Here is a 24602-nt window from a genome sequence, read left to right as displayed (position 1 = left end):
GTTACCAAGTAAAAAATATTACGCATTTTATTCTACATATTATATAGAGTACAAGTTTTCAATTTCAACAAAATATGCCACGAGAGGTTATGGCAATAAAGCCTGAAATAATAGGCTACGGTAGCCATAAATCATCTCTATTTATCTCATTCTGTCGCAGGCTAAATCCTATAGTGTATTAAAGACTCTTTTTATTTAGTGTTATGTACTAAAGAAAAAAAAGAAAAAAGTCTGTGGATTTATAAAATCAAAACGCTTTTGCTTTTCATTTGTACCACACAGCAGTGATTATGATCTCCATTTTGTTGAGAAAAGTTTAGTACAGAAAGAAACTGCACTTGTAGGGTCTATGGGATCTCACACAATACTTGTACTTGTCTTAAAGATCCGTCTTGTAGCATTGTGATTAAAGATATACAATATACATGTTTCGTGGGAAGCCTAGAATGTTCGTGGTTCTAGTATATTATTATCTTATTTCTTAACCGCTAGACTGTTAACTGTTTTCGGAGCCAAAACCTGATAAGTAGTTCTCCATAATGTTCTCAATGGTGTGTGAAGTCTGCCATGGTGGTCAAAATGGTACACTATGGCCTAACTGTTCTAATTCTGTTAGAAGACCAGTGCTCAGTAATGAGCCGGCGATTAATTGATCATGATCATGATGGGGTAACTTAAGCTTTAAACTTATTGTATTTGTATTTAGATTGGTGGTTTCGTAATTAGGTAAGTGTTAATAAAAGAAGAAATTTTACGTTTCACTCAAAAACTAATATTTTTAATTAATGGCCCATGGATGTATAAATACAAGGATACTGATAAAAAAATCTCTTACTTAACCAGAGTATAATCTTATGACATTTTCATCATTTCTTGAAAGATATTAAAGTTGGTTATGTATGTGATGTGGGTAGGTATGGATGTCTTTTGTTCATAATCCCATTAGCTTGAGTGCAGGCAGTGTGCCGGCGTGTGTGTTGTGTGTTCATGTGTGTTTGTGTAGAGCACCACTGAGACACAAGATATCAAGACATTAGGACTTCTATTGTGACTTCTACATATTTGCGTTGTTCATAGTCTATAGGTCCAGACTTGGCGCCTTACTACAACTTTTTCCACTAACGAACTAAAATTCTTATTACTTGTATTCATAAAGATTCTTGTAATTAATTTAACATAAATTAATCAAAGGTTGTCCTTGGCCAAACAAACAATAATAAAATAGTAATTATTGAGTCTAATCATTTTTTACTTCTACCTTAGTAACAAAATATCCAATCCTACATATTGTAGTAATTTTTGTGAAAATTCCTGTACCACACAAATGACTATTCGTTCGTACGATATATTTTTTGAAAATTATTACTTACGAGCTAATTATAACGTAAACATCCACTAAAAAGATTTTTGAAAATTAACCCCTAAGGGTTTACCTCCTTAGGGGTTTTATATTTATGTAGTCCGCGCAGACAAAGTCGCGGGCATAAGCTAGTTATAAAGTATATTAGTCTAATATGAATTAGGTATGTGCAAAATCTCTACCTATTTAAAAATACTGCCCTGGCTATCTATAATTCACTGTGGCAATTTAAAAAACTATGAGAGAAGAACTGCAATAATAATAATTATTAATTAAATAATTTTATCTGAGTTCCTATCTAACTGTTATAGTCCCTAGTTGTAAACTTTTATCATTAAATAACAAACGGAGTAGATAAAAAACTTCATTACAATATAGTTGTAGCCCTGTGTGGGATGCGGTGCACTAAGCGGGGTCCTAGTGGTTAGGACGTCGCCTTCTCTTCCGGAGGTTGGGGGTTCGATCCCGGGCACGACCTCTAACTTCTCGTGTGTTAACTGTTAAAGCGATTATACCACTTGCATTAACTGTGAAGGGAAACATCATGAAAGAACTCGTTTCACGCTCTGTTCATAAATTAACAAAAAACATTGCTCCTTAAAGCCTAATAAATAATAATATTACTTATAGTCAAATGAATCTTATTGAAGGCAGATATTATTATCTTATAATAGACATTATTATTGTTTCACTCACCATAAACTCTTGGTAACCAAATCAATTCAATGTAAAATGTTGACTTACCCTTTTAAGTGGTATATTTATTCAATAAACAATGTAAATAATTCCACCGAGGATGGTTAAAACAATTAAATTCAATTGGACTGCTCATTTGATTTGTTGATCATTTTGAAAAGTTAAGTTACTTTGTTAAATATTTTCTCAAAACACACTTAAGTGAATATTTAATATGTTCAAGGGTCAAATATCGTGTCCCTATCGGAAACCAACGATAAATAGTCAGTCTATTTAAATAGAACCTAAGACATATTTTACTACTTCAATGCAGATGTTACTACAAAAAGGACCAAAAAAATTGGCAGTCAGTGAGGACTGCCGATAGTGCCGATAAAAGTGAAATTTTAAAATTACTATGAAATAACAATGTTTTTTTTTTTTCAAATTAATAATAAATTTTAAAATCGATAATTAAAATTTCAGCGTTAGCTTAGACACTCCGAGCACTATAAACATAGAGATAACTTGCAACTTCATCCATCATCAGCTCACTATGGGGTGACTATTCAGCACAGAATGGGGAGGGTTTGTTTGGTAAATAGTCCAAAGACTTCACACATTATTGAGAACATTATACAGAACTCTCAGGCTGCAGGTTTCCTCACGATTACTTCCTTCGCCGCAAAAGCACTTTATTCAATTGCATAAAACGCACATAGCTCCGAAAAGTGTGTGCCCGGAATTGAACCCTGGACTCGGCTAGCTACTGGAACTAGCAGGCTAGGCCTACCGGAAATGGATGTAGGGTACTTATCATCCAGGAAAATCAGGAATTCCCAGAGGGTTTTTAAAAGACTGCAACTTAACTTAAGTCACGGATATTTAATCATTATAATTTTTTAATCAAAATAATCATAATCATAATTTATTTATTACAAGTACACGTTTTACAAAAGTAATTAGTATAATAAATGAGTGTTTGTCCGCAGCAACAGTAACAATGCAGAGCAGAGGCAGTGCGTCGAGGCCGAGCGCCAGCCGAGCCATGCGCGGCTTGCTGCTGCTGATGCTGCTCGTGTGCTTGATCGACTGCTCCACAGGTAACTACGACTCCTTCTACACTCCGCATTTAGGGTTCCGTACCCAAAGCGTGGCAACGGGACCCTATTAGTAAGCCTCGCAGCCGTCCGTCCGTCCGTCTGTCAGCGCACTGTATCTCGTGAACCATAATAGGTAGAGAGATGAAATTTTCACGAAATATGTATTTTTATTGCAGCTATAACGGCAAATAATAAAAAATTCATAGTAGCCACCAGGAAATTAAAACAAATTAAAAAGTGTGGTTTCTCGTACGATAGTACGGAACCCTACGTGTGCGAGTCCGACTCGCACTTGGTCGATTTTTCTTTAAACTTTCGTTTTTTTGATAAACAAAGTGCAGGAATCTTCTTAGAGAATCGTGCAAAGCGAAGCAATTTGCCGACCTTCATCAGCTAGGTTTTTCATTCATTGCTTTAATTGTCCGTCCGGACTCCGCGGTAACCAGGTCGTATGGTGCGCCTCAGCGGCTACTTGTTTATCGTTTATGTGAACTGAGGAAAACTGAACTATACGCTGTTATACTACCACGTGTCACTCGTAAAATTTTCCACAGAGCCACTAGGCAAAGCTCTCAAATGATTTTAATCGTACCGATTACTAATACACTATGATTTTTTTGCACAAGACAATCTGCTGTTTTAAGACATTTTTACACTTTGCTACAAACCAGTCTAAAATACCAATATTCATTTAAAAAAAGTTTAAAAAAAGTAAGTAAGTGGTTCTCTCAAATCTCAAATTGTGTGCAAACACGTCATGCCAATAGCAAGTGTAAAACATCGTCAACATAACGATATACATCCAAATTAGGAGAGTCCCTTTTCTTGATGAAATTATTAAACTTGTGTGTTAGAAGTTGTAATAAATCACGCAGTGCCCAGTACACTGAGAGAAGAGTAGCTAGGAACGCTATCGTTGTGATACGCAGTGTAACATGTTTAATACGTTATAAACGCAAAAAAGCCTTGTACTGATTGTGCTTGGATTGATGCTGTATTGCTGTCGTTGCGCGTTTTGTACATCGAAGCCTTATCTCAAGAACTCAATAGTTAATAGAACTCAGTGTTGGATTAAAATTCCAGCTTTGAAACTTTTGAGGGACACAGAGGTCGATTTATTTGTCAACTGTCGCCAAACCACACTCATGTGGCCAAACTATTAAGTCGAGGCTATTATACAATTGATGAATTCCTTGGTGACAAAATTACGTGGAAGCAAAGCAACCGACTGAGCTTTCAATTGTTTACAACGTGGTTGCAATTTGTAAAGCTTCTTGTCGGCTCCTCTCATTTAGAGTGATTTATTTTTATAACAATGCATATAATATAATAACGTTTCTGCGAATAAAGATCTTAAATCTTAAATCTTGAATTCAATTTACTTTACAAGTTACAATCAGTTACGATAAGTTAAAGAAAAAAAAAAAGTTGAAAAAACTATAACCCGACTACGGAAAAAATAAGACAACTTGAACCCGACTTGGTACAAGTAATATAAACTAAAAAGAAAGAAACAAGATTGTGCTTAGTGCTATCAATTATCATCGTCTTGAGTGAGATTCAATACAAAGGCCGTGGTCGTGCGTTGTCGACAGCGTATTTCTTATCCTTGATTGAGGGCATTCCCAATGATTTTATTTGTCTACCAAATTAGAATATTTTCTTTTTGCTGTCGCTTGTTATTGACGCATACTTCCTTATCCTTCTGAAAATTAGAAACGCATAATAAAGCAGTTACGTAGGACTTAGTTATTTGTTGTGTACACACACGGCTACGATGTAGCTTCGCCTCGCCTTCCCCATGCCGGCTTCGTTCAGGTTTGCACGAAATTTAAGCAAACAGTCATACAAACAATTGTTCATTTTGTTGTTTACTCTGTCTAATTGTCGTTTCTCAATAGTACAAAAAATCTGTCAAAACGTTTTCCTTTAGATAATACTAATTTTCAATTTGATAAGTTCCAAAATCCTGCAAAATTACGAGTAAGCAATATCTTTAATCATATAAATACATTTTCTTCTGCGAATCATTTAAGCAATATAATTTGTAAAATGTATTGAACATGAAAATATCTTTTGTGGTATTTCGTTCACCGTAACTATATACTAAGAAGGGATGTATTAGAGATATATTAATTAGTTAGCTGACCCGCCCTTGGCTGCGCTCGGGTGGAAATACAGAAAATTCTTTGTTAGTGAGGATTTATAGAAGCCGTTATACCTTCGTGGTTAGGACGTTCGTCTCCTGTTCGGGAAATCCGGGGTTCGATCTCGGGCATGCAACTCTAACTTGCAGGTTTCCTCACGATGTTTTCCTCCATCGTTAAAGAAAGTCATATTTAATTGCTAAAAACACACACAACTCCAAAAAGTTGGAGGTGCTCGCTCGGGATCGAACCCTCAACCTACCGAAAAGAACGCTGACGACATGACGTCTTAACCAATAGGCTATCACCGCTTAAAGACATCACACAACTCACTCAAATCAAAGTGACCGCTAACTAGCGGTCCACGCGCTGAGAGCTAGCGGAAAGCTCGCTGCTGTAAAATGTAGGTACAGAGTACGACTTGAGACTTGAAAAAAGAAAACATTCAGATATGGGCATTCAAATGCCCATATCTGAATGTTTTCTTTTACCGTGCGGAAGCGGTGTCGTGTAAGTGAGCTATGACCTTTTCTATTAATATAGATTAGAAGAAGCCAAAACGACGGAGGGAATCTGATCTTATTTCGGACACAAGTTAAATTAATTAAATGCCAAATTCAAATACCTAATTATGATCAAAAACGCGTGTCAAATGTGTTCTGGATCACTTGAAGACCCCTCGGAAGACTTTGATCCCTCATTCCACATTTCACAACACATTTCTGTGAAGTATTTGTAACTAAAAACCTTGGACGACTAAAAACTTGAAAATTACTTTATGGCAGGGCTTCACAATCACAGCTTCCTCATTACAAACTTCACATCATATTACAGACTGATTACAGATTACTGTTTACGTATTAGATACGTGTCACGTTTCTCCCTTTTATTCTAATTTGAACCCAAAAATTGTACTACTTATCAAAGGTGTTTCCATGGCATCGTCTCCTAATGTAAGTCAGTTTTTGCATTGTCACCCTGAGTATTAACGACACGACACTTTTATTCTGAAAGTATTCACGTAATATGACAAAAGTCGAATTTCTGAATTCCTCTACCCTGGTAAAGTAGAATTGTGGGACATAAATCCAGTAATAAATAAAAAGTACCTCCCCTAGTTTCTTTCAAAAAAACGAAATTATATCCTTTTAGATATTTAAAAAAAATATCCAGCGTAGTTTTTCATGCTGTTTTTCGGTAATAGATGTTAGGGGTATTTCGTGATTCGTCATCATCATCAACCTATTACCAGCTCACTACTAAGCGCCAATATTTTTTTTTTCGATATAATATAATCGATATTTAATAGAACTACTTGATAAAAACCTATGGTGGTGCGCTTGGGACAAAAACGTTAATTAATAGTAAGTGTTTATTTTATTTTTTAGTAAGATTTTATTTACTAAAAAGATTAAACATAAAAATTAAAGAGAATAAACTTGGAAATCTCCGACTCTACAATTTTATTTTATGTTACCTACTTTCCCTAATGGACATTTATAACTCCCCCTTATTAAGTAAGATTAGTTAACATTCCAACATGGAGAACGTTTTGTTTTAATAAAAAATAACGACTTTTTTAGTGTTATTGCCATAAAATTATAAAACAGTTAAAATTGAATAAAAATTAACCCTTTGAAATCTTGATTAGCATACGAGTTTTACTCAATTCAAAAATAATTTGTACTTTTTGTGGGCCCAAAAATGATTAAATAAAATAGTAGAGTAAAATACACCTGGTCATAGCTGCCATATTATGCCTATTCATCATTGCAAGCATTAAACAAATAGAATGACAGGCTATTCTCACTTCCAACTAAGTATAAATAAGTTTTGTTGAAGTTAAGTTCTGTTGAAGTTTTTTTTTTGCTATTTTTTTACAGCAAAATAAGTAAATCACACACGTTTTTAGACAATTACTGTAGTGTTACTTGGAAACTTTGGGTAGTTTTGACAGTCCAAAGATTGGATTAGCGGTAAACGATGGAAGTTAGCACTTTGACAGTTTCGGTAATTTAGTGATTCCATAAAATGTTTGCAAGTACCTACGTGTTGAGGTGAGAATATAATCTACTTAACTTATATCCAAGGTATCCAAGCTTGTATTTTATTGTACAGTATTCTGTTCCCTTGGGAACTTTACGAATAAGTACTTTAACTTCTAAACCAACGTATCGTATTACATCTTTGTCTTAAAAAAACGTTACAAGACTGATCATAATGATGAAAAATTTCCTAAACAATTGTAAATAGCATTGTAAGGAATATTAATTTTTCAATAATCTTTTAAATTTTATCGACAAACCTACTTAATTGTCGTGTTTCTGGGGTGTCGTGTTCGATTATTGTCTGGGGTTACTTAAAAAAAATTGTTTTGTTTGTTAAGGAGGCTTCAGTTGAGACTAGTTATTATTCTAACATCACAGTCGTACAGCCAGGTATTTAAGAATTCCCATACGAAGCCGCGTCACTTACCATCGAGTAGACTATGTCCTTTTTCTAAAGTCGAACGATTTTCATAGCTGTTATAAGTAGTTTCTGGAACTATCCAGTCGCGTGGTTAGTGAGAAGAAAATTAGAAGATGTGAACATGATATTATATTTTCATGTCTTCAATAAAGTAATAACGCATGTCGTAAAGCGTGCGGCTCTGGCGGCCGATAGTAATTACGTTCTATACACCGTAACGGTCTATAAAGTATGGCTAATATTTACTCTGAACCGCTAAAAGTGGTGATATTCTATTGAAAAACACGTCGGAATCCCATTTTGAGCGGTCGAGAGTTCTATTTTGAGCACGCACCACTTTTGGAAAGAGCAACCGTCGAGTTTCTAGCCAGTTATACTAAATAGGAAAGGCATTACGAGCAGTAGATGCATTTGGCTATTCAAAAGTACTTATAAAAGTTTATTTGAATAAAACATTTTTCTGTTCTATTGTATTCACTATTTAAACAAGTAACAGGGAAATGCACATGCATTAGATGCACGACAGGTAAGCGGCAGTGAGCGGGGCGGCTGTCGTGCGCGCTAATTGAGTTTTTATTATTAATTAATTAACAAAGGTCGTGGACTTCTCGGTAGCGCCCTGTTGCCACTCACTTACGGGCGCGCGCTGTGAGGTAGGTCCGAACACGATATGCACAGATTAATCGCTGTCAGATTACAATGACATGGAGTTATTATATCAATTATTTATTCTGGTAATTCATATTATAGTTAAAAAATAATTTGAATCTAAATTAAATTACATCTAAAATCTCATTGAGACCACCGCAACGAAGCATTGCACCCAAGACACAAAGACAGAGAATTTTTTGCTGATAACGATCCTATAATTAACTTAATTTTGACAAAAAATCTGAATTACGGCCTTTATTCTTCTGACGGCAGCGCTGGCAACATTGCCTTTTTGGATGGCCAAATTAATTCTTACAAACTATTTAAATTAATTATGTTTTTTTTTAATGTTCCGTTAACTTTTTGGGGTACAAAGCTGATTTTACAATCAAAATACATGATATTACTTGGATCAACATATGTATTACTACTTATATCAAACTTTTTAATTACTACTTATTTGAGTACCTACCGTCAAAGTCCACCTGCGACGTTAGTTTGAGGAGTATAACTAGAAATAATCGCATCAATTAGTATGTGCATTGGGAGCAGGCAATCTTGCAATAAGTAGGTGAGGCAATTCAATAGGTGCTCAATGATAAGGGAAACGTTTAAAGTGGCATAAAGCCACGGGATATCGCTGTTTGTCGACTTTATTCTCGCCCTTATTTGGTTTGTCATTGTCTACAAATTGTATTCTTTATCTTATTCCGTAGTAATTGTCATAAACTGCATAATGGAAAGGACCTGAAACTAGGCTCAAAGACTTTATTTAACGTTTAAAATTCGGATTTTTTATTTTCCTTATACGTCATGAGCTCCTCAAAAAATTTGTTTTACCGTGAAAAATCACTTCAATTAAAAAAACAGCAAAAAACTTGGTATAAGTTATAAAAACAGACAAATATTTACTGATTTTTCTTTCATTATTTCTTAACGATGAAGTTCACGTTCTTTCTTTTACCACTTTATGACTAGGCACTTTATATATAGAAAGAATGTCTCTAAAATGTATTTATTTTACATAGTTTTAAAAACAGTTTTATTGGAATATAAACTTCGTGTTAAGGATTCTTTCTTTTTTAAAACATGTTTTTCTAAAAATCGACTAGAAATGTGTATGCCAAAAGTAAAACAGGTTTTTTTAGGTCTAATAGTGTTATGTATGTCCACAGAGCAGAGAATTAACAATAGAGCTAGCAAGGCATCGAATCTTATTCAGAAAGTCAACGGGTGGCGAAGCCAGCGCGGAGGTATGAGGTCCCACTCTGCTTGCACCTGGCTCCAACTTTTTATACTGCACGTAGTTTGACCACTCATAGTTATAAGTATTAGTAGAATATCATATTTTTTATATATCACTATTGTAAAACGCATACCAGCAAATACTTCATAACCATGTACCGTAACGTAGGTATTTACCCACGACATTTTCCATCATGTGTAAAAACCCATCTCACGTTACTAGTTCTCAAAGTCAGTAGATGATAATGCTCAGAAAATACAAAACTTGACTTTATTTACAAATGCACGTTTTATTTAACTGTCCACACGTTTCTTAATAACTTCTCAACAAAGACCCTTTGTATTTGTCAGTAATGTGTTAATAATAAACGTTTTCTAATATGTACCTACTACTGATCTCTGATTTGCTAATAATCGCCTAGTACTTTGAAGTTAAAATTACCGGTTTTTGTAACGTCACAAAGTTTCATTATTCATTAATAACGGCCGTTAGGAAAGTAATAATTCAAAGAAACGTAGTAACTTAAGACTGATAAATACAAGGACTGCTAAATACTTTGAGCCACGTGCCTGCAGTATGATCACCAAAACCTGAGCATGCGCTTTGCTGTACATATCAATATTATGTATAAGATTCGATACAATGTAGTTCAAAAAACGCACCAACACCTCACTAGCTTGTAATCATTATAATTCAACAAAAATAGTGACAAAAATCCGTTCCGCACATTTTGTGTACTATGGTTTATCATAACATGTTCATATGGTTGCAAAAACTTTTATGATTCGAAAATCAAACAAAAGCTTCCACCGCAGCCTCAAATACGACAGAGTTTACCTACCCTGTAATATCATCGCTTAAAAGGGTTTAAGTTGTATAACAACCTGTTTTTGTACCTTAGATAGGTAGGTGTTGGAGATTTTTCTTTCTCTTTAGATTTATGAACAAGCATTGCCGAAAGCTTCTAATTACCTTGTTACTTGTATGACCCTTTTTTTAAAACAAGCCGAAACATGTTTCCCTGTAAACCCGGCTAATTCAATCGCGTAGCATCGCGTAGCAAGCACCGTAGCATCGCCGTAGCCGGTCGTGCGTGCACTCCACATTCCCGCCTCTGGGCATTCATTGCTCTGTACCGTTAGTACAACATTGAACACCGCATACATGGTTAATAGTATCGACTACTCCTGACTGCCAAGGTTAACGTATTCATCGATAGTACGAGCTAGTCCTAACTGTCAGTTTTGGACAGAACGTAGATACCATGACGATACCAACATGTGGAAACGTAGGTCCAACTTTTGTCTCGCTTACACATTCACAAAAAAGTGGGACAGATATACGCTGCCATTTTGTCTAATTTGGCATATATTATTTCGTTTTTTGACGCTATTGACAGATGATTAACAGCGTGACAGTGACAGTCAAGCGACACCCACCGCATACTCTATGGTATGTTTGTCTATGGTAATTCATCTATATTCACTCTGAAATCACTAAAACACTGGTATCCAAAGCCAAATTTTCGTCAGATTAAAAAAAGTTACCGTTCTGTTGTCTGTTAAAGTGAAAATAAATAAAAGCAAACTGAATGAAAGGATTTTAATATACAGAAGTTCATTTAAATAGTTATTCAAGAACTAGTGATTATAATATATATTGTATTTAGGTGTGTAGGTACTATTTAAATAAAATGCAATGAGTACCTAATAATATCGTATGTCAGCTTTATATGTACGTTTACTGTCTCTTGATATCACGTCTACATAGGTTTTTTTAGAATAATAGCACTTAATAACTAGATTGGTATGTACTTAATAGGTACATATAACTATCTACATACCAATCTCTTGATTTGATTAAGGGAAGTGACCTAACCTATAGTGAAATCACAAGTGTAAATTAAAAATTTATAACACCCCCGACAAGTGAAGGTTACAGTAACTAGAAAAGACTAGAGATATAACTATCTACATACCAATCTCTTGATTTGAATAAGGCAAGCAAGTGATCAGGTTTCAAGAGTATCTAGTCGCTTATAGTGAAATCATAACTTCATTATTATTTTGTACCTACTTAAATAACTAGTCTATTAGGTACCTAGCATAAAATGGGTTCAAAAACTATTGAGCCATAGCCCATCACTGATTATTTAGTATATTTGTTAGACAGCTTTGGCTATTAAAATTCCAACATTTTTTTAGGCAGCTTTGGTGTTAAGATTACAACATTACATAGACTTAATCTTGTAATATACCATACAGTTTGGTTCTACAAAATTAAAAGCTAGGACTTGTGTTTAAAGTGGCAATAAAACATTTAATCTATGTATAATAGTTCAATAGAAAGGCAACCTTATATAACACTTTAATAAATAATTAAGTGATAAAGTTAACATAATCTCTTAATTTTTTTAACCCCGAACCAAAAAGAGGGGTGTTATAAGTTTGAGGTATCTATCTGTGGCATCGTAGCTCTTAAACTAATGAACCGATTTTAATTTAGTTTTTTTTTTTTGTTTGAAAGGTGGGCTTGATTGAGTGTTCTTAGCTATACTTAATCCAAGAAAATCGGTTCAGCCAATTGAAACTTATCAGCTCTTTTCTAGTTACTTGTAACCTTCACTTGTCAGGGGTGTTATAAATTTTTAAATGTTTATGCTTAGTAACTTACAAATATGCAGAATCAGGACATTGAGTTTAAGCTGTATGTCAGAATAAAGTGTATCTGTTTGTCTGTCCGCTAGCTTTTTACAGCCTACCTGTTCAACCAATTTTGAGGAAAGGTACAAGGTTCTTGTATCCCGGAGATGGACATTGCTGATGTTTTATTACAGAAAAACAGTTCCTATGGGATAAATCCGTGCAAATTAAGTTGTCATTATTATCATTTATTTGGTATGGAGTATTTGGTGTCATACTGGACTACATAGACTAGGTATCCTGGAAATCAAAGAGTTAGCACTGGATTTTTAAAACTTAAAAGGGCATCATGTAGTTATTAAATATTATAAATAACACAAGACTACTATCTATCTTAACAGATATATAGTAAAATAAGAAGAATATTGCCTAATTGTCTAATTAGCAATTTAGAAAATTAAAGATCAATAATTCCTTTTTCAGTGAAACCCGAGCTTGAAAGCCTGTGGATTAGTGCCTAATCCACTTTGCTAGAAGACTGCATTGTGGTGTTCCTGCATCAAGACTACACTACAGAATAAGCTCCCATAAGCTGTCAGTGCAGTAACACTCCTGTACAATTTTGTAATAATATAAATATTTAAAATTAAATAAAATGTTTTTTTTTTCTCTTCTGTTTTATTAAGTATTAAAAAATGTTTTTATAGCTAGAACCAGCAAGAAACTCAACGGTTGCTCATTTCAAAGATTTTGATATATTGAATGAGTTATTGGTTAGGTTAGAGAGCTGTGGCAGGCATGCCAGTCTTCGTTGTTATTTTTTTATAACCACTTCTTGAATGACTTACTGTCTGTTATTAAGTCTGTATGTTACTGTAGTAATTGTTAAGCTATAAGTAATCAATTTGGTGTGCTAATCTTTGAATTGACAGAACCAATTTTGATGAGACTTTCACAAGCAGTTGGGACTTGGGGTGAGACGCAATCTTTAAACTAGAATGACAGGTTCTAAATCTAGTGCTGTCCTTTTCCGTAGTGCAGGGAGCATTACAAAAGGAATAGCATTTAAACCTGTCGCTTTAATTTAGTTTTGAACATAGATTTCAGGCAATATCCAGGCAGGCAAATTCCAGGATTGGTTACTTATGTAAACCCTAAGAACTTTTATTTTTAAAATGAAATAAAACAAATTAAAACAATAAAGATTTAATGACTATTACTTAAAGATCTATACCTTACACCTGTAATAGTATTAATACCTAGGTACTTTTAGATACCTAGGTATTAGGTACCAATAGGTGCATAAATAAGTAGGTACCATACAACTGTATAATTAAATTACATAAGATGTATTTAAGCACCTACATCATAAACAGTTCTTAATATATGTATAGGTATTCTACAAGATTGATGACCTCGGGTTAGTCTTGAATTGAGTTAGGTAGGTACTTGGGATCAGGGAGGCAGGCATCATAATCTGGTAATAATACTGGTGATCTGCAACCTGAAAAAAAAAAATTGATTCAGAAAATCACACTAATATTATAAAGGAGAAAGTTTGTGTGTGTGTGTGTGTGTGTGTGTGTGTGTTTGTTACTCCTTCACGCAAAAACTACTGGACGGATTGGGCTAAAATTTAGAATGGAGATAGATTATACCCTGGATTAGCACATAGGCTACTTTTTATCCCGAAAGATCAAAGAGTTCCCACGGGAATTTTAAGAAACCTACATCCACGCGAACGAAGTCGCGGGTATCAGCTAGTATTTAATATAAGCTACATAAAATTAGGCAGATAGGGAGGTTCATTTAACACAACATTTCATTAACTTATGCCATGTTAGGTAGGTAGGTAGGTACTTGCTTGTCTGAGTGGATGCAAGCTGGCGTGGCTCCATCATCAATGAATGCAAGGAGTGATAGGTGTTATAGGTACTGTTTGCAATTGTATAAGTATACCTACCTACTTCACCTCTGTGAGGTAATAAGTTTGAAGAACATGTACTGAGTGTTTAGGTACCTACCTAGGTGAATACTTCTAAACAACTACCCAGCTGTGCAACAAGCCAACTCACTATGGCTTTGCACAAGTACCTACCTAGGTAACTATACTGGTGGAATTTTAATAGATTAATTTTATTTATCAGATATTATGATAGGTAGTAGCTACTTTCTATAAGTGAATCCAATCATGGCAAAATGTTCCAGGTAAGTAAATGATGGTGAAAACAGCTGCAATGAAGAAATTTAAATAGAATAGAACTAAATATTCAGATACAGAGATAAGTAGGTACTAATGAATTTATCACTAAGGAATTGAAATTTAAACAGAGTAACACATAAGTACCTACCTGCTTGTACTTGGAGCCACACGTATTATGTACCTACTATAAGGCTTAGAATAATATTATGTAGATATAGGTAGGTAGCGTACCTACCTATTGTGCATAGACTTTCTTAACTTAGCCTCAATGCCCAATGGTGAGGGTGATATGGTAGGTACTCTTTGTGGTCGATCTTCTAACATTACAATTATTCTACCTTAACATTTAGCATTATTAAATGCATTCTGCGAGCCGATGGCTATCGCTGCACAAAATGGATCGTTCGAGATGCACTTTTATCATTTCAGTCTACGGAGTACGGACGTCTGTCGTCTAGGTAGGTACTTCTAAATGTAGGGTTTTTCAAAGAGGTTCACCACACCCAGCCTTGAGGCTTCCTGTGCCCTCATCCAGTCACTTAACGTTACTCTGTAATATCGCCAGTCAATGACACGGTATCCCACACTACACTTAGGTAGGTTCCTGAGGTACGCTGTGCTTGTACCCAATCTCCGCCCAATACGACAGGCATGGATTGTTCATTGCCACTTCAACTTGCTGGTGGCTTGGGCTATGTTAGAACCTTTCTTTGACGGATGCACTATGTACATCACAAATAACGCCGCTGAGTCAAATTTAGTTACACAACCACGACGGTTAGCTTTCACAGTCTGCTTGATCATTCTCCTCGCCTCCCGTGGGCAAATTAAGGCCCAGGGACTTATAAAATTTCATCATTTTGTTTATTTATCACTGCTCTCAAGCTTCTCTCACTGAGTATTTTTTGGTGAGTTACAATTCGACCACCGACTCGTAAACTTACGCGAAAATGACGTCATTTACTAGTTTTAGCGTGTCAAATTGGTGTCAAACGATGAACTCGTGGTTCGGATTTGCTGGTATTGGTATTGGTTTCGACGAAAACGGCTGCCATTCTCGATGGTGACGTATTAATCTGGTATTTGGTATGGTAAAGTAAAAGATATACTCGCATTTGCTCGATCAACTTTAGTTCGTAATGTTTCCGCCTGTGTCGCTGGCTGTAGATGTATGAAAAAACTCGTTTTCGAGTTTAGTATTTTAAAAACTGTGAAATCTTATACTAGCCATACTGTACGCGGGTAGGAGCTGAACAAGTTAGCTAAATTATCATTCAACAAAAAGCTACGAGGCATTTACTGTAGTCGGGGAGCTGATGGAAATTTTGACAAAGTACTTGAGCAAATGACATATTTTTGTAACATCGTACCATGTTATTGTAACGCAATAAATTTATATTTACATAAATAAAAGGAGGAACTGACAGACTTAACCATCGTACTTACAACTCAAACAATCCAGCCGGTCTAAAACTTGAATTCTGGCTTATAGGTTCTCTCTAATGAAATGAAATGATTTCTTATTACCATTCAAAAAGTAAATTCTATTAAGAACAGCCGGCAAGGAACTCAGCAGTTGCTCTTTTATTAAACAAAATGTTACAATATGTAATACACAATACGCAATTTACCTACCTTGTGCAAAGCTGACCGTTCCTATACAACGTTGTCGTTAATAAATTCATCAATTGTATAATAACCAGGCCTTAACAAATGTTGTTTATGTATAAGCAAATCTGAGAACTCTTTCAGAATCTATATAATATGTATAATTTTGTATAAAGGAAAAGCTGACTGACTGACTATCAACGCACAGCTCAAGAAAAGATACCGCTATTTAGCGATAAGACCGCCTTTTTGTACCTTCATTTTTTCATTTTTATTACCTGTTATTTGCGTTTGTGGTGCAACATACATACATACTCCCACCGGCGCTCGTCCCAGTGGCGTGCAGTGTACATGTTAGCAGTGTAACTGTTAAATAATCATATTTTCCGTAGAAACAGAGCCTCGCCGGTGTTCGCGGAACTGTAAGCGCCTCAGTGGCCACATTCGCGCGCGAAGTGCGCTGCCAAGGCTGATGCACTGGGAGGTTCCAATTTACTTGTAAACGCTATCTATAAAAAATGTTTGCAGCTATGGTCCGGTATCCACCTAAACGGAGAGGAGAGATGTGTTCAGTCGACCGATCGGATTCATAATAATAGATGACGCGAAAAAATCATCACGTCAACTCTTAAAAATCTGATCGGTTGGCTGTACACATCTCCTCTCCGCTGGTGGAGGACGACCTATCTCTGTTCTATAACGTACTTTGAAACCATCCAACCGATGTGCCCCAAACCGGTTTTATTAGAAAGACAATAATGCGAAGATGGTTTTAGACCGATATTTTTTTTGGCGTAGTAGCACTCGCCGGGTATCGCTAGTTATTAAACATGCACACAAAGTATTTTATTATCATTCTCTTTAATAAAAAAAGTTGTATTGTTGTAAAATATTGTCTAATATTTACGGCTAGTCCGTCTATTCAGCCCTCTGTGTGTCGAAGCAATTAAAAAAAAAATAGGGATGACTGTAGAGTTAGCTCAGAAAATCACTTCGAAAATGTTGCTTTTAAAAGAGAAATAACTTGCGAATTCCCCCGCGCATACGCATCACGCAGATAAAGTAAACTAAGCATTCCCTAGTCACTACAAACAATTCAATATTCATTATTCCCACAATTCCTACATGTTTATTCGACAAAGAATAGAACATTACTCAAATGACAAATCAGCTTTATACCTACTCTATGAAGTTAAACCTGACAGGCAAAGCGATGCACTTATAAAGACCTGGGGGTTCGAGCAAACGCGTCTCTTTAACCGTAATATGAACTTGCTAGACAAAGTATTGAAATGAAATTATTTAACTCCACGTGCAAGTGTTTGGTAAATCACATAATAACATGGCAATGAGAATGTTGAAGGTATCAAATCAAACAGTTAGTGCCTATTATTTGATTTGATCAGTAACTAGCGGAGACAACGAGAGATTATGGCACTAACAGTTTGATTAGTAGCAGATGCAAAGAAAGTATCAATATTCTTTCGCTGTCTCTGCTTCTTGACAAACGTTCAAACGGTCTTCCCACGTTTAAACAGAATGGTCGAGTTTCACGAGTTAAAGCTTCTCACTAGTTTATTTTCGCGATCAGCTGATTGCAGAGTTTTCCTCTTGGATTTTGAAACAAATTCTTAAGTCCTCTATGACATAATATCTCCCACGGGTATCATGCAACGATGCTCAATATTGTTTTTGCACATCTTCACGTCGGTCCTAATCTCGGCTTGTTGGAATGTTACGGACTTTTTCTAACACCTTTCAAGAAGTCATACAAAACACTGCGAATTTATTAAATTCAACGCAAGTAGCATTTTTTTGGCATGGCATGTTACAATAATATTATGATATGTTCGAATCAAACCTAAGTTTTTTAAGTAAGGTAGCAAATGTTTATTATGAAACGCTTTTCTCTACGCTACCTGTGAAATGGTCCATCTCTAAGCCTTAGATTTCTGCTTCACTGTAAATGCTGACATTTTAACATTAACCTTTCCGCCATTTCTAACAAAGAGTTTCATACAAAGATATATTGTGCGCTTCCCAGCACAATGCCAATAAGCCATAAACAGCAGATCGCATCACATGCATTAGAGGAGTGTCCACGTAATGCACTCCATAACCTCTTCATAGCCCTCCCGGCTCCCCGTGCCTCCCTAATAGCCTAATAGCCGTAACTAAGTTGACTTGAGACTTGCCACACTCATAAAGCCAGGTATACACCTATGTAATATAGATCTACGTCATCTGTACATATTTAAAAGTAGAAACTGGCTGACTGACTGACATGTACACTTCAAACCGTGAGTCTAGGCACTTGAGATTTTACATATTCTCACTTAGATAAGATTTTCTTTTTTTTTTAATGATCGTTTTTTTTGTTGTTAAATATTAAAATCCTTCTCATTCTGATAGGATACCAATGTTCAGCAGTGGGGCGACAGTTGAGTTGATGATGATTATGATGACATTATAAAAAAAACTTCCTCAAAATTTTGGAAATTTTCTGTTACAGGTTCCTGTTTAAGTTACGGACACTCTTGCTGGGGAGGTGAGTACGAAACATTTTTTTTACTAAGCTATATTAAGCTTACTCATAAAAAATATTTATGAAAAAGAATCGAGGAACATGAGGATTCGATGTAGCGATGGCAAAATTATCTTCCTTGGTATTATTTTGAAACTAATTTGGAACTACCTCTGCCCACCAACTACCCACTCTACTTTTCCGTTAGTAGAGTCAACGTAACTTAAGGTTTTAATTAAACTCAAGCTACTTGTAAATTCAAAAGTTTTCTGTTGATACTTAATTAAAAATCAGGTAAAAGTTTTCTTCCAAGTTTCAAGATAAAGCGCCAATTTTCAAGCTCAAGGCAAACAAATTTAGTATTTATTTTTGGTCTTAGAGACCTAATTTCTTCACTTTATTACGATCTCTGTTACTCTTCCTAAATCTTATAGTATTGCCTTAAGATGTTCAAAGCATTTTAAACTGAAAATTATTTGTATCCATAATTAATTACTTTACATATTCAGTTGTGAAAAAGAGCCGTGATAGCTTAGTAGTTAAGACGTCGCCCCCTATAATATTATAATATAAAATAGGTCGATTTCGAATTCAATCCTGGGAGACGTCTAGCTTTTCAGAGTTATCTGCGTCTTAAGCAATTAAAATATCACTTGCTTTAACGGTGAAAGAAACATGGAGAAGAAACCTGCCTGCCTGAGACTTCTTCATAATGTTCTCACAAGTTGTGAAGTCTGCGAACCTGCAGTTGGTCAGCGTAGTAGACGCTTCGCACTTTGCCAGTGTGCAGCCCTCAACGTAAAAATCCCGACAAGTGCGAGTCAGATTCGCGCACCGAGGGTTCCGTACTAGAGTCGTCTTTTTTTGGCATTTTCTCTTCTCATTGTGAGAGTATATGACTGACTGTATAGTGAACTGATGATGGGTTGCTCATAATGATGATCATTCAATTCACATAATTAAAACTTTGAAAACTCTATAATATGAAATTGGCCAGGACGTGGTTTCCTATGAATTTCTTTTGACATTATTTAAGCGGATGGGAGCCAGATATATTTTATCGACCATGTGAAACCGTTGGAGCTTACTTTATCTTCAAAATGAAGTATCATTTCCGTATTATCTGTTTCATATCAATGGCAGGGCTTCTGCTTAATCCGGGATACCAATAATGATTAAACGACGTACGATGACGTTTACATTTGCTTAAATTGTTGCTTATTTTAGATCATTCTTAGATTAAACTATTAACTTTAGGTTAAACTATTCCATTCATAGATATAAATAGATAGATCATAGAGATAGATAGATCTCCCAACTGGCTGTGGAAGACTCAGCCAGTTCGATCCATCGTAACTCTCAAACTAGTCATAAATATTTAATTGTCACACTAATGTGCTAGCTAGTAATATGCTAGTTATGACATAAATTAAGCAATAAATTAACGACTGATTTTGAAATCATTCTCAAATCGACCTATACGTACATAATATAAAAGGATAAAAATATGACAATCAAGTATCTTTCTTCTATAACTATGAGTTACGTTTTAGTTTTTGTACTGCATCGATTTAGTTGGTATGCAGCATAAATTCAAATAAACTGCACTACAACGGTTTCAACGTAATTATAGCTATTTATTATTAGTGTGTTCAAACATTTATTGAACACGTACTCGTAGCGACAATTATCGCGTCGTCGTCACACACGCCGCAGCTGCGCGCTCGCACGGAGCTTAGTGGGGCTTCGATAGCATCTGCCCGCGACCAGGCTTTACATTACCTGTTACCGCCATCAAAAGCGAGCCATAAATCTACCGCCCATGGCCCAACTATGTACAGTCAACCGCCGTAAGTCGCTTAGCACCTTAATGATCGTATTGGCGTGGTACGGTTATGCACATGCGTTAGGTGTGTGTAACGTGTATATAGAAAAAGGTCATATTAAGTGCGACAGGGTTTTGATGCAATAGTTTCGCGGAATTACTAGTCTCTGTTGTTCTTGTGTTTAAAAACAAGCAATAAAGTCTTTATTTGATTAGTGTGCTTTCGATTTTAATCGGTGTTAAATTGCGCTTTTCTGCACGAATTTTGCCGATGTAACTTATAAGAGTAGTCGTACTGTACCTATGAGTATGTACAAATCAACCCATGGTCAACTCATCGCCGGCCCTCTGCTGAGCACGAGGATTACCTCGCAGAATAAGAAGGGATTAGGCCATAGTCTGCCACGCTAGCCCAGTGCAGAACGGCAGACTTCACACACCTTCGAGAATATGGAGGACTCTCAGGCATGTTTTTTTCACGATGATTCCCTTCAACTTGAATAATATGGTAATAAAGAAAAATCCTATTTACTCATTAGTCATTTTCCAACTTTAATAAAAATGGGCAGATTAATGTTATTTTAATATCAGTGTCGCAGTAATCGTGGTTAATCCCGCAACCGAAATGGCGGGAAGGTAATTAAAAATGTGTTCACGTGCACGTCCCCGGCACGTAGCAGTGAACTAAGCCCGGCTTATGAATTTAGACGTTCAACATTCATATGACATCATTAAAGTCATTTTAGCGGTAATTTTTGACACACACTTCCGTACTAATTCATGACACGTGTGCCTACCTACGACCTCTATGTAAATAATTAATTTTAAATACGTATCAAAAATTGTGGAGTCGGCGGGATTCGAACCTGCGTACTGCCTGGAGTGCCGATGACCGCTACGCGATGGTTCACTTACTGCCAGTGCCGAAACTTTTAAAAATATTCAAATTTTCGAAAAAACTTTCTAATAAATAATATAATTGTCTATAGTACTAGACTTTCCCCAGCTGTGGGACATTTCTTTACATTTTCTAAATTGATTACAAGTTAAACTTTAATTGAAATTATCTCATTTGATGGTACAGTATATGTTATTTAAGATGGAAGGAGGCTAACTCGGAGGGCCCATACCCCGTGGCGTGCAGCTCATAGAAACATAGAAACACTTGCTACCCTACTTGAATGGTTATCATAATGATAATAGTCCCCGTTTGGTTCAGGTATAGTTTGAACTGTGTAAAGGCTTTACTGAATGTGTGTCACGGCTTGTGTTTCAGCGCACGGCAAGCGGTCCAGCAAGCCGCCCGCGGCCGCGCCGGACTGGTACATCACCAGGATCCTGCGACGGATGGCCGCCGGCAGCGAACTGGTAACGGAGTCCTTTGATAACATACGTAGCTCCTTGCTTGAAACGTCACGAACGCGACGATGAAATGCCTAGACAGCGAGCCCATATAAACATGAGAGAGCGTAGCTAGAGAAAATGCAAGCGGCTAATTTAAATGAAGAGATTCTCGATTCAGCGTATATTTTTTACTATACGGTATATAATAAAAAATAAAAAAGGTTTGGGTTCTGTCGAATGTCCACTCCTCACGGGTTCATAATTTCTTTAGGAAATCCAGTATAATACACAAAAAAAAAATTAAAAGCTGGGTAGCTGTTCAGTGTGGAAATGCAGACAACAGTAATAGTAAAATTGTAATTTGTTTACAAATCAACTAAAGTAAACTTTTTATCAACGATGTTCAATTTTTATTTTCTTCTCATAGAACCGCGCAAAACAACTGGACAGTCAAAACGATGACGCCATCTACCGGGTGGAGGATGACTCGCCCTTGAGCAACAGGTTTATGTGAGTATTTGATGGTTCGTATCTAAAATATAGCATACCTTTTTAAGCTCCACTCACTAGATGGCATTTTATTATATCATAAAACGTTCAATAGATGGCGACATTTGTGTTTTTCAGAGGCTTCCGCCCCCAGCATCAAAGATGTGAATTTCTACAATCCCAATATAGCTTTCAAACTACAGGGGGATAGGCCTCGGGGAAAGTGACTGAATTCTTTTTTTGTTTCAGAAGCGATAATGAAGAGCTTCCTACAGAGCAGGCGGCGAAAGGTCTCGAAGCGAAGCCTATGATAGACGATGATGCACTTTCCAAAATGAAATTATGGCAACTCATGGTAAGAACGACCTTAAACTATTTTGCACTAGCTGCTTGGCAGTAACTACAGTCCAGATTTCAGTAAATTTTTACAGAAAATTTCCCTATTTTCGCCAACTAACCTAACAGGGCATGGAACCTGAAATACTTTGCTTGAAATAATAGGTATGCTTTGTTAAGCATTTTGTTTCAAGCGATTGTCATTTGTGTTTTGATAAGCTTGTTTAAGTTTTAAAAAACACGCACTGATTGAGAACCTCTTCTTTTTTGAAAGTAGGTTAATAACCTATAAGTAAATAAATACCAATACCAATTCAATTAAAGCAAAGACGTTAGCCTCAACTCAGGCAATAATGCCCGGGTTTGATTCCTGAATGAGTATATTTATTTAGACATACTAACTAATGAGAATATTTATGTAACGTCAAAATCATTTTTTTTTTCAGAGGGCAACGTCAGAGGAAAACTGAACAGAGAACGCATGGACTGAGCACTCTCCATTGTTTCCTACCCGTGGCCGAAAATATCCAATTTAATTGCATTATTGAATACTCCACCGAAAGGTCAATTGTAAGGCTGGGCTGCAATTGACCCTTGTAATATATAGAATAAGTTACTTATTAATGAATATACCTTTATTATATACTTACTTTATACTTCTTCACTTCCTATTTTATATAATAATAATGTTGTTGGTTATTATATATTATCATATATTTTAAATAAATCAATTTCTTATTGTTAAGGGTTTGAGTAATGTTGGTAGTTAGGTTTAATTGCCTGTAGGACCTGACACCTAAGTTAATTCTCAAAAATAACGTAATAAAATTCCGTGTTTTAAATTTTTTTCTAAGCCAAGGAATGAAGACAAAAATCTTTCTTATTAATTTGGAAATACACTTTGCAGTTGAAAAAATAACCCTCTATCGTAAATTTTGTATTGTTTTTTTATTCAAATCTAAAAAAAATCTATATTGTATACGAAAGTTAAAAAGGTTTAAGGTATAGAAAAAAACCTTAAAAATAATGTGCTTTGGCTCAATGTGTGTACATTATCTTAATTGTAGGTAAGTATAAGTAAGGACAATTACTGTATTATCAAGTGATGTTGTAACTTCTAGCAAGTTTTAGAAGGGCGCACGGTTTACACTTCACTGCAAGTTGGTGTTCACTACTGAAAAATAATAAATGGCCTGAAATATAATATAAGGCATAATTATTTAAGTTGTTTATATTTTATTCCACTTTCTACTTTGATTAATAATATTATGTTAGTGCAACCGGTATTATACGTGAGTACTAAGTAGGTATACGCAATACAACTAAAAATACATTATAAGATCATAATAATAACTAACCCACCCCGGTTTTGGTTAGGCGTTTCTGATGTTGAACTAGGTACGTAGTGTATGTCTAACTCCAGAATGAAAACTATCTCTGTACCAAGTAAATGATGTCAACAATGTCGTCCATGTAGATTTACCTTTTATGTACTTCCCGTGGAATGTCTTGGGTTTTCTGGGACCAAAAGTAGCATATTATGTCCTTTCCTGGGATGAAAGCTGTTTCTGCACAAAATTTCGTCAAAATCGGTTAAGCAGACACACTTTCGTATTCAAAATATATTAGTAAGTATAGATAAAATAGGTAATTTTAATATTATAATTTATTCGAATTTGTTATAAAATGGTTATAAATATAGATCGCTTTGGTGTCCTTCAGTAATTTGACAGTAACGAAGTAAGTATATAATATGAAGGTCGAGCGTTACACTCGGATCCTCAGTCCGCAGGAGCCGGCCACTGAGTGTGTAGACTGTAGACTGTAGAGGCGCATAAAGGCAAGTTTACACTAAAAGCATTGTAGCGGCATCCTCCCTCGGGGCAAAGGTAGTGTTAATTGCGGCCACTCACTGATATGAATATGCCCCAAAGCACAGCCGACAACGATTTATACAATAATTCAGCGAGGTTTCTCCTC

At 35.7% G+C, this 24602-nt stretch overlaps 1 protein-coding gene and 1 long non-coding RNA gene across 4 annotated transcripts in view; both read left to right on the top strand.

Moving 5' to 3' along the window:
* The window catches only part of LOC123868780 (neuropeptide CCHamide-1), a 51453-nt gene that overhangs the window by 5391 nt on the left and 21460 nt on the right, over positions 1 to 24602 (top strand). The window contains exons 2-8 of one of the 3 annotated variants that reach the window (XR_006796715.1): positions 3028 to 3138; positions 9581 to 9658; positions 18617 to 18652; positions 21730 to 21821; positions 22225 to 22307; positions 22536 to 22641; positions 23069 to 23234. Coding sequence is in view for 2 of the 3 variants with exons in the window: in XM_045911390.1 (XP_045767346.1) it covers positions 3039 to 3138; positions 9581 to 9658; positions 18617 to 18652; positions 21730 to 21821; positions 22225 to 22307; positions 22536 to 22641; positions 23069 to 23092 (519 nt within the window). In the remaining variant the exon portion in view is untranslated. Of the gene's footprint in view, positions 1 to 3027; positions 3139 to 9580; positions 9659 to 18616; positions 18653 to 21729; positions 21822 to 22224; positions 22308 to 22535; positions 22642 to 23068; positions 23826 to 24602 lie in introns of those variants that run through there. The other 2 variants (XM_045911390.1, XM_045911391.1) reach the window with 2 other exon arrangements.
* LOC123868792 lies at positions 11393 to 12962 on the top strand. The gene is made up of 2 exons (XR_006796720.1): positions 11393 to 11548; positions 12777 to 12962. It is a non-coding gene; the product is annotated as an uncharacterized LOC123868792 (long non-coding RNA).

The sequence above is a fragment of the Maniola jurtina genome, chromosome 10 (genome assembly GCF_905333055.1).
Source record: "Maniola jurtina chromosome 10, ilManJurt1.1, whole genome shotgun sequence".
Classification (NCBI taxonomy): Eukaryota; Metazoa; Arthropoda; class Insecta; order Lepidoptera; family Nymphalidae; genus Maniola; species Maniola jurtina.
Note: the sequence above shows the minus strand (reverse complement) of the source record. Positions and strands in the feature narration are given on the sequence as shown.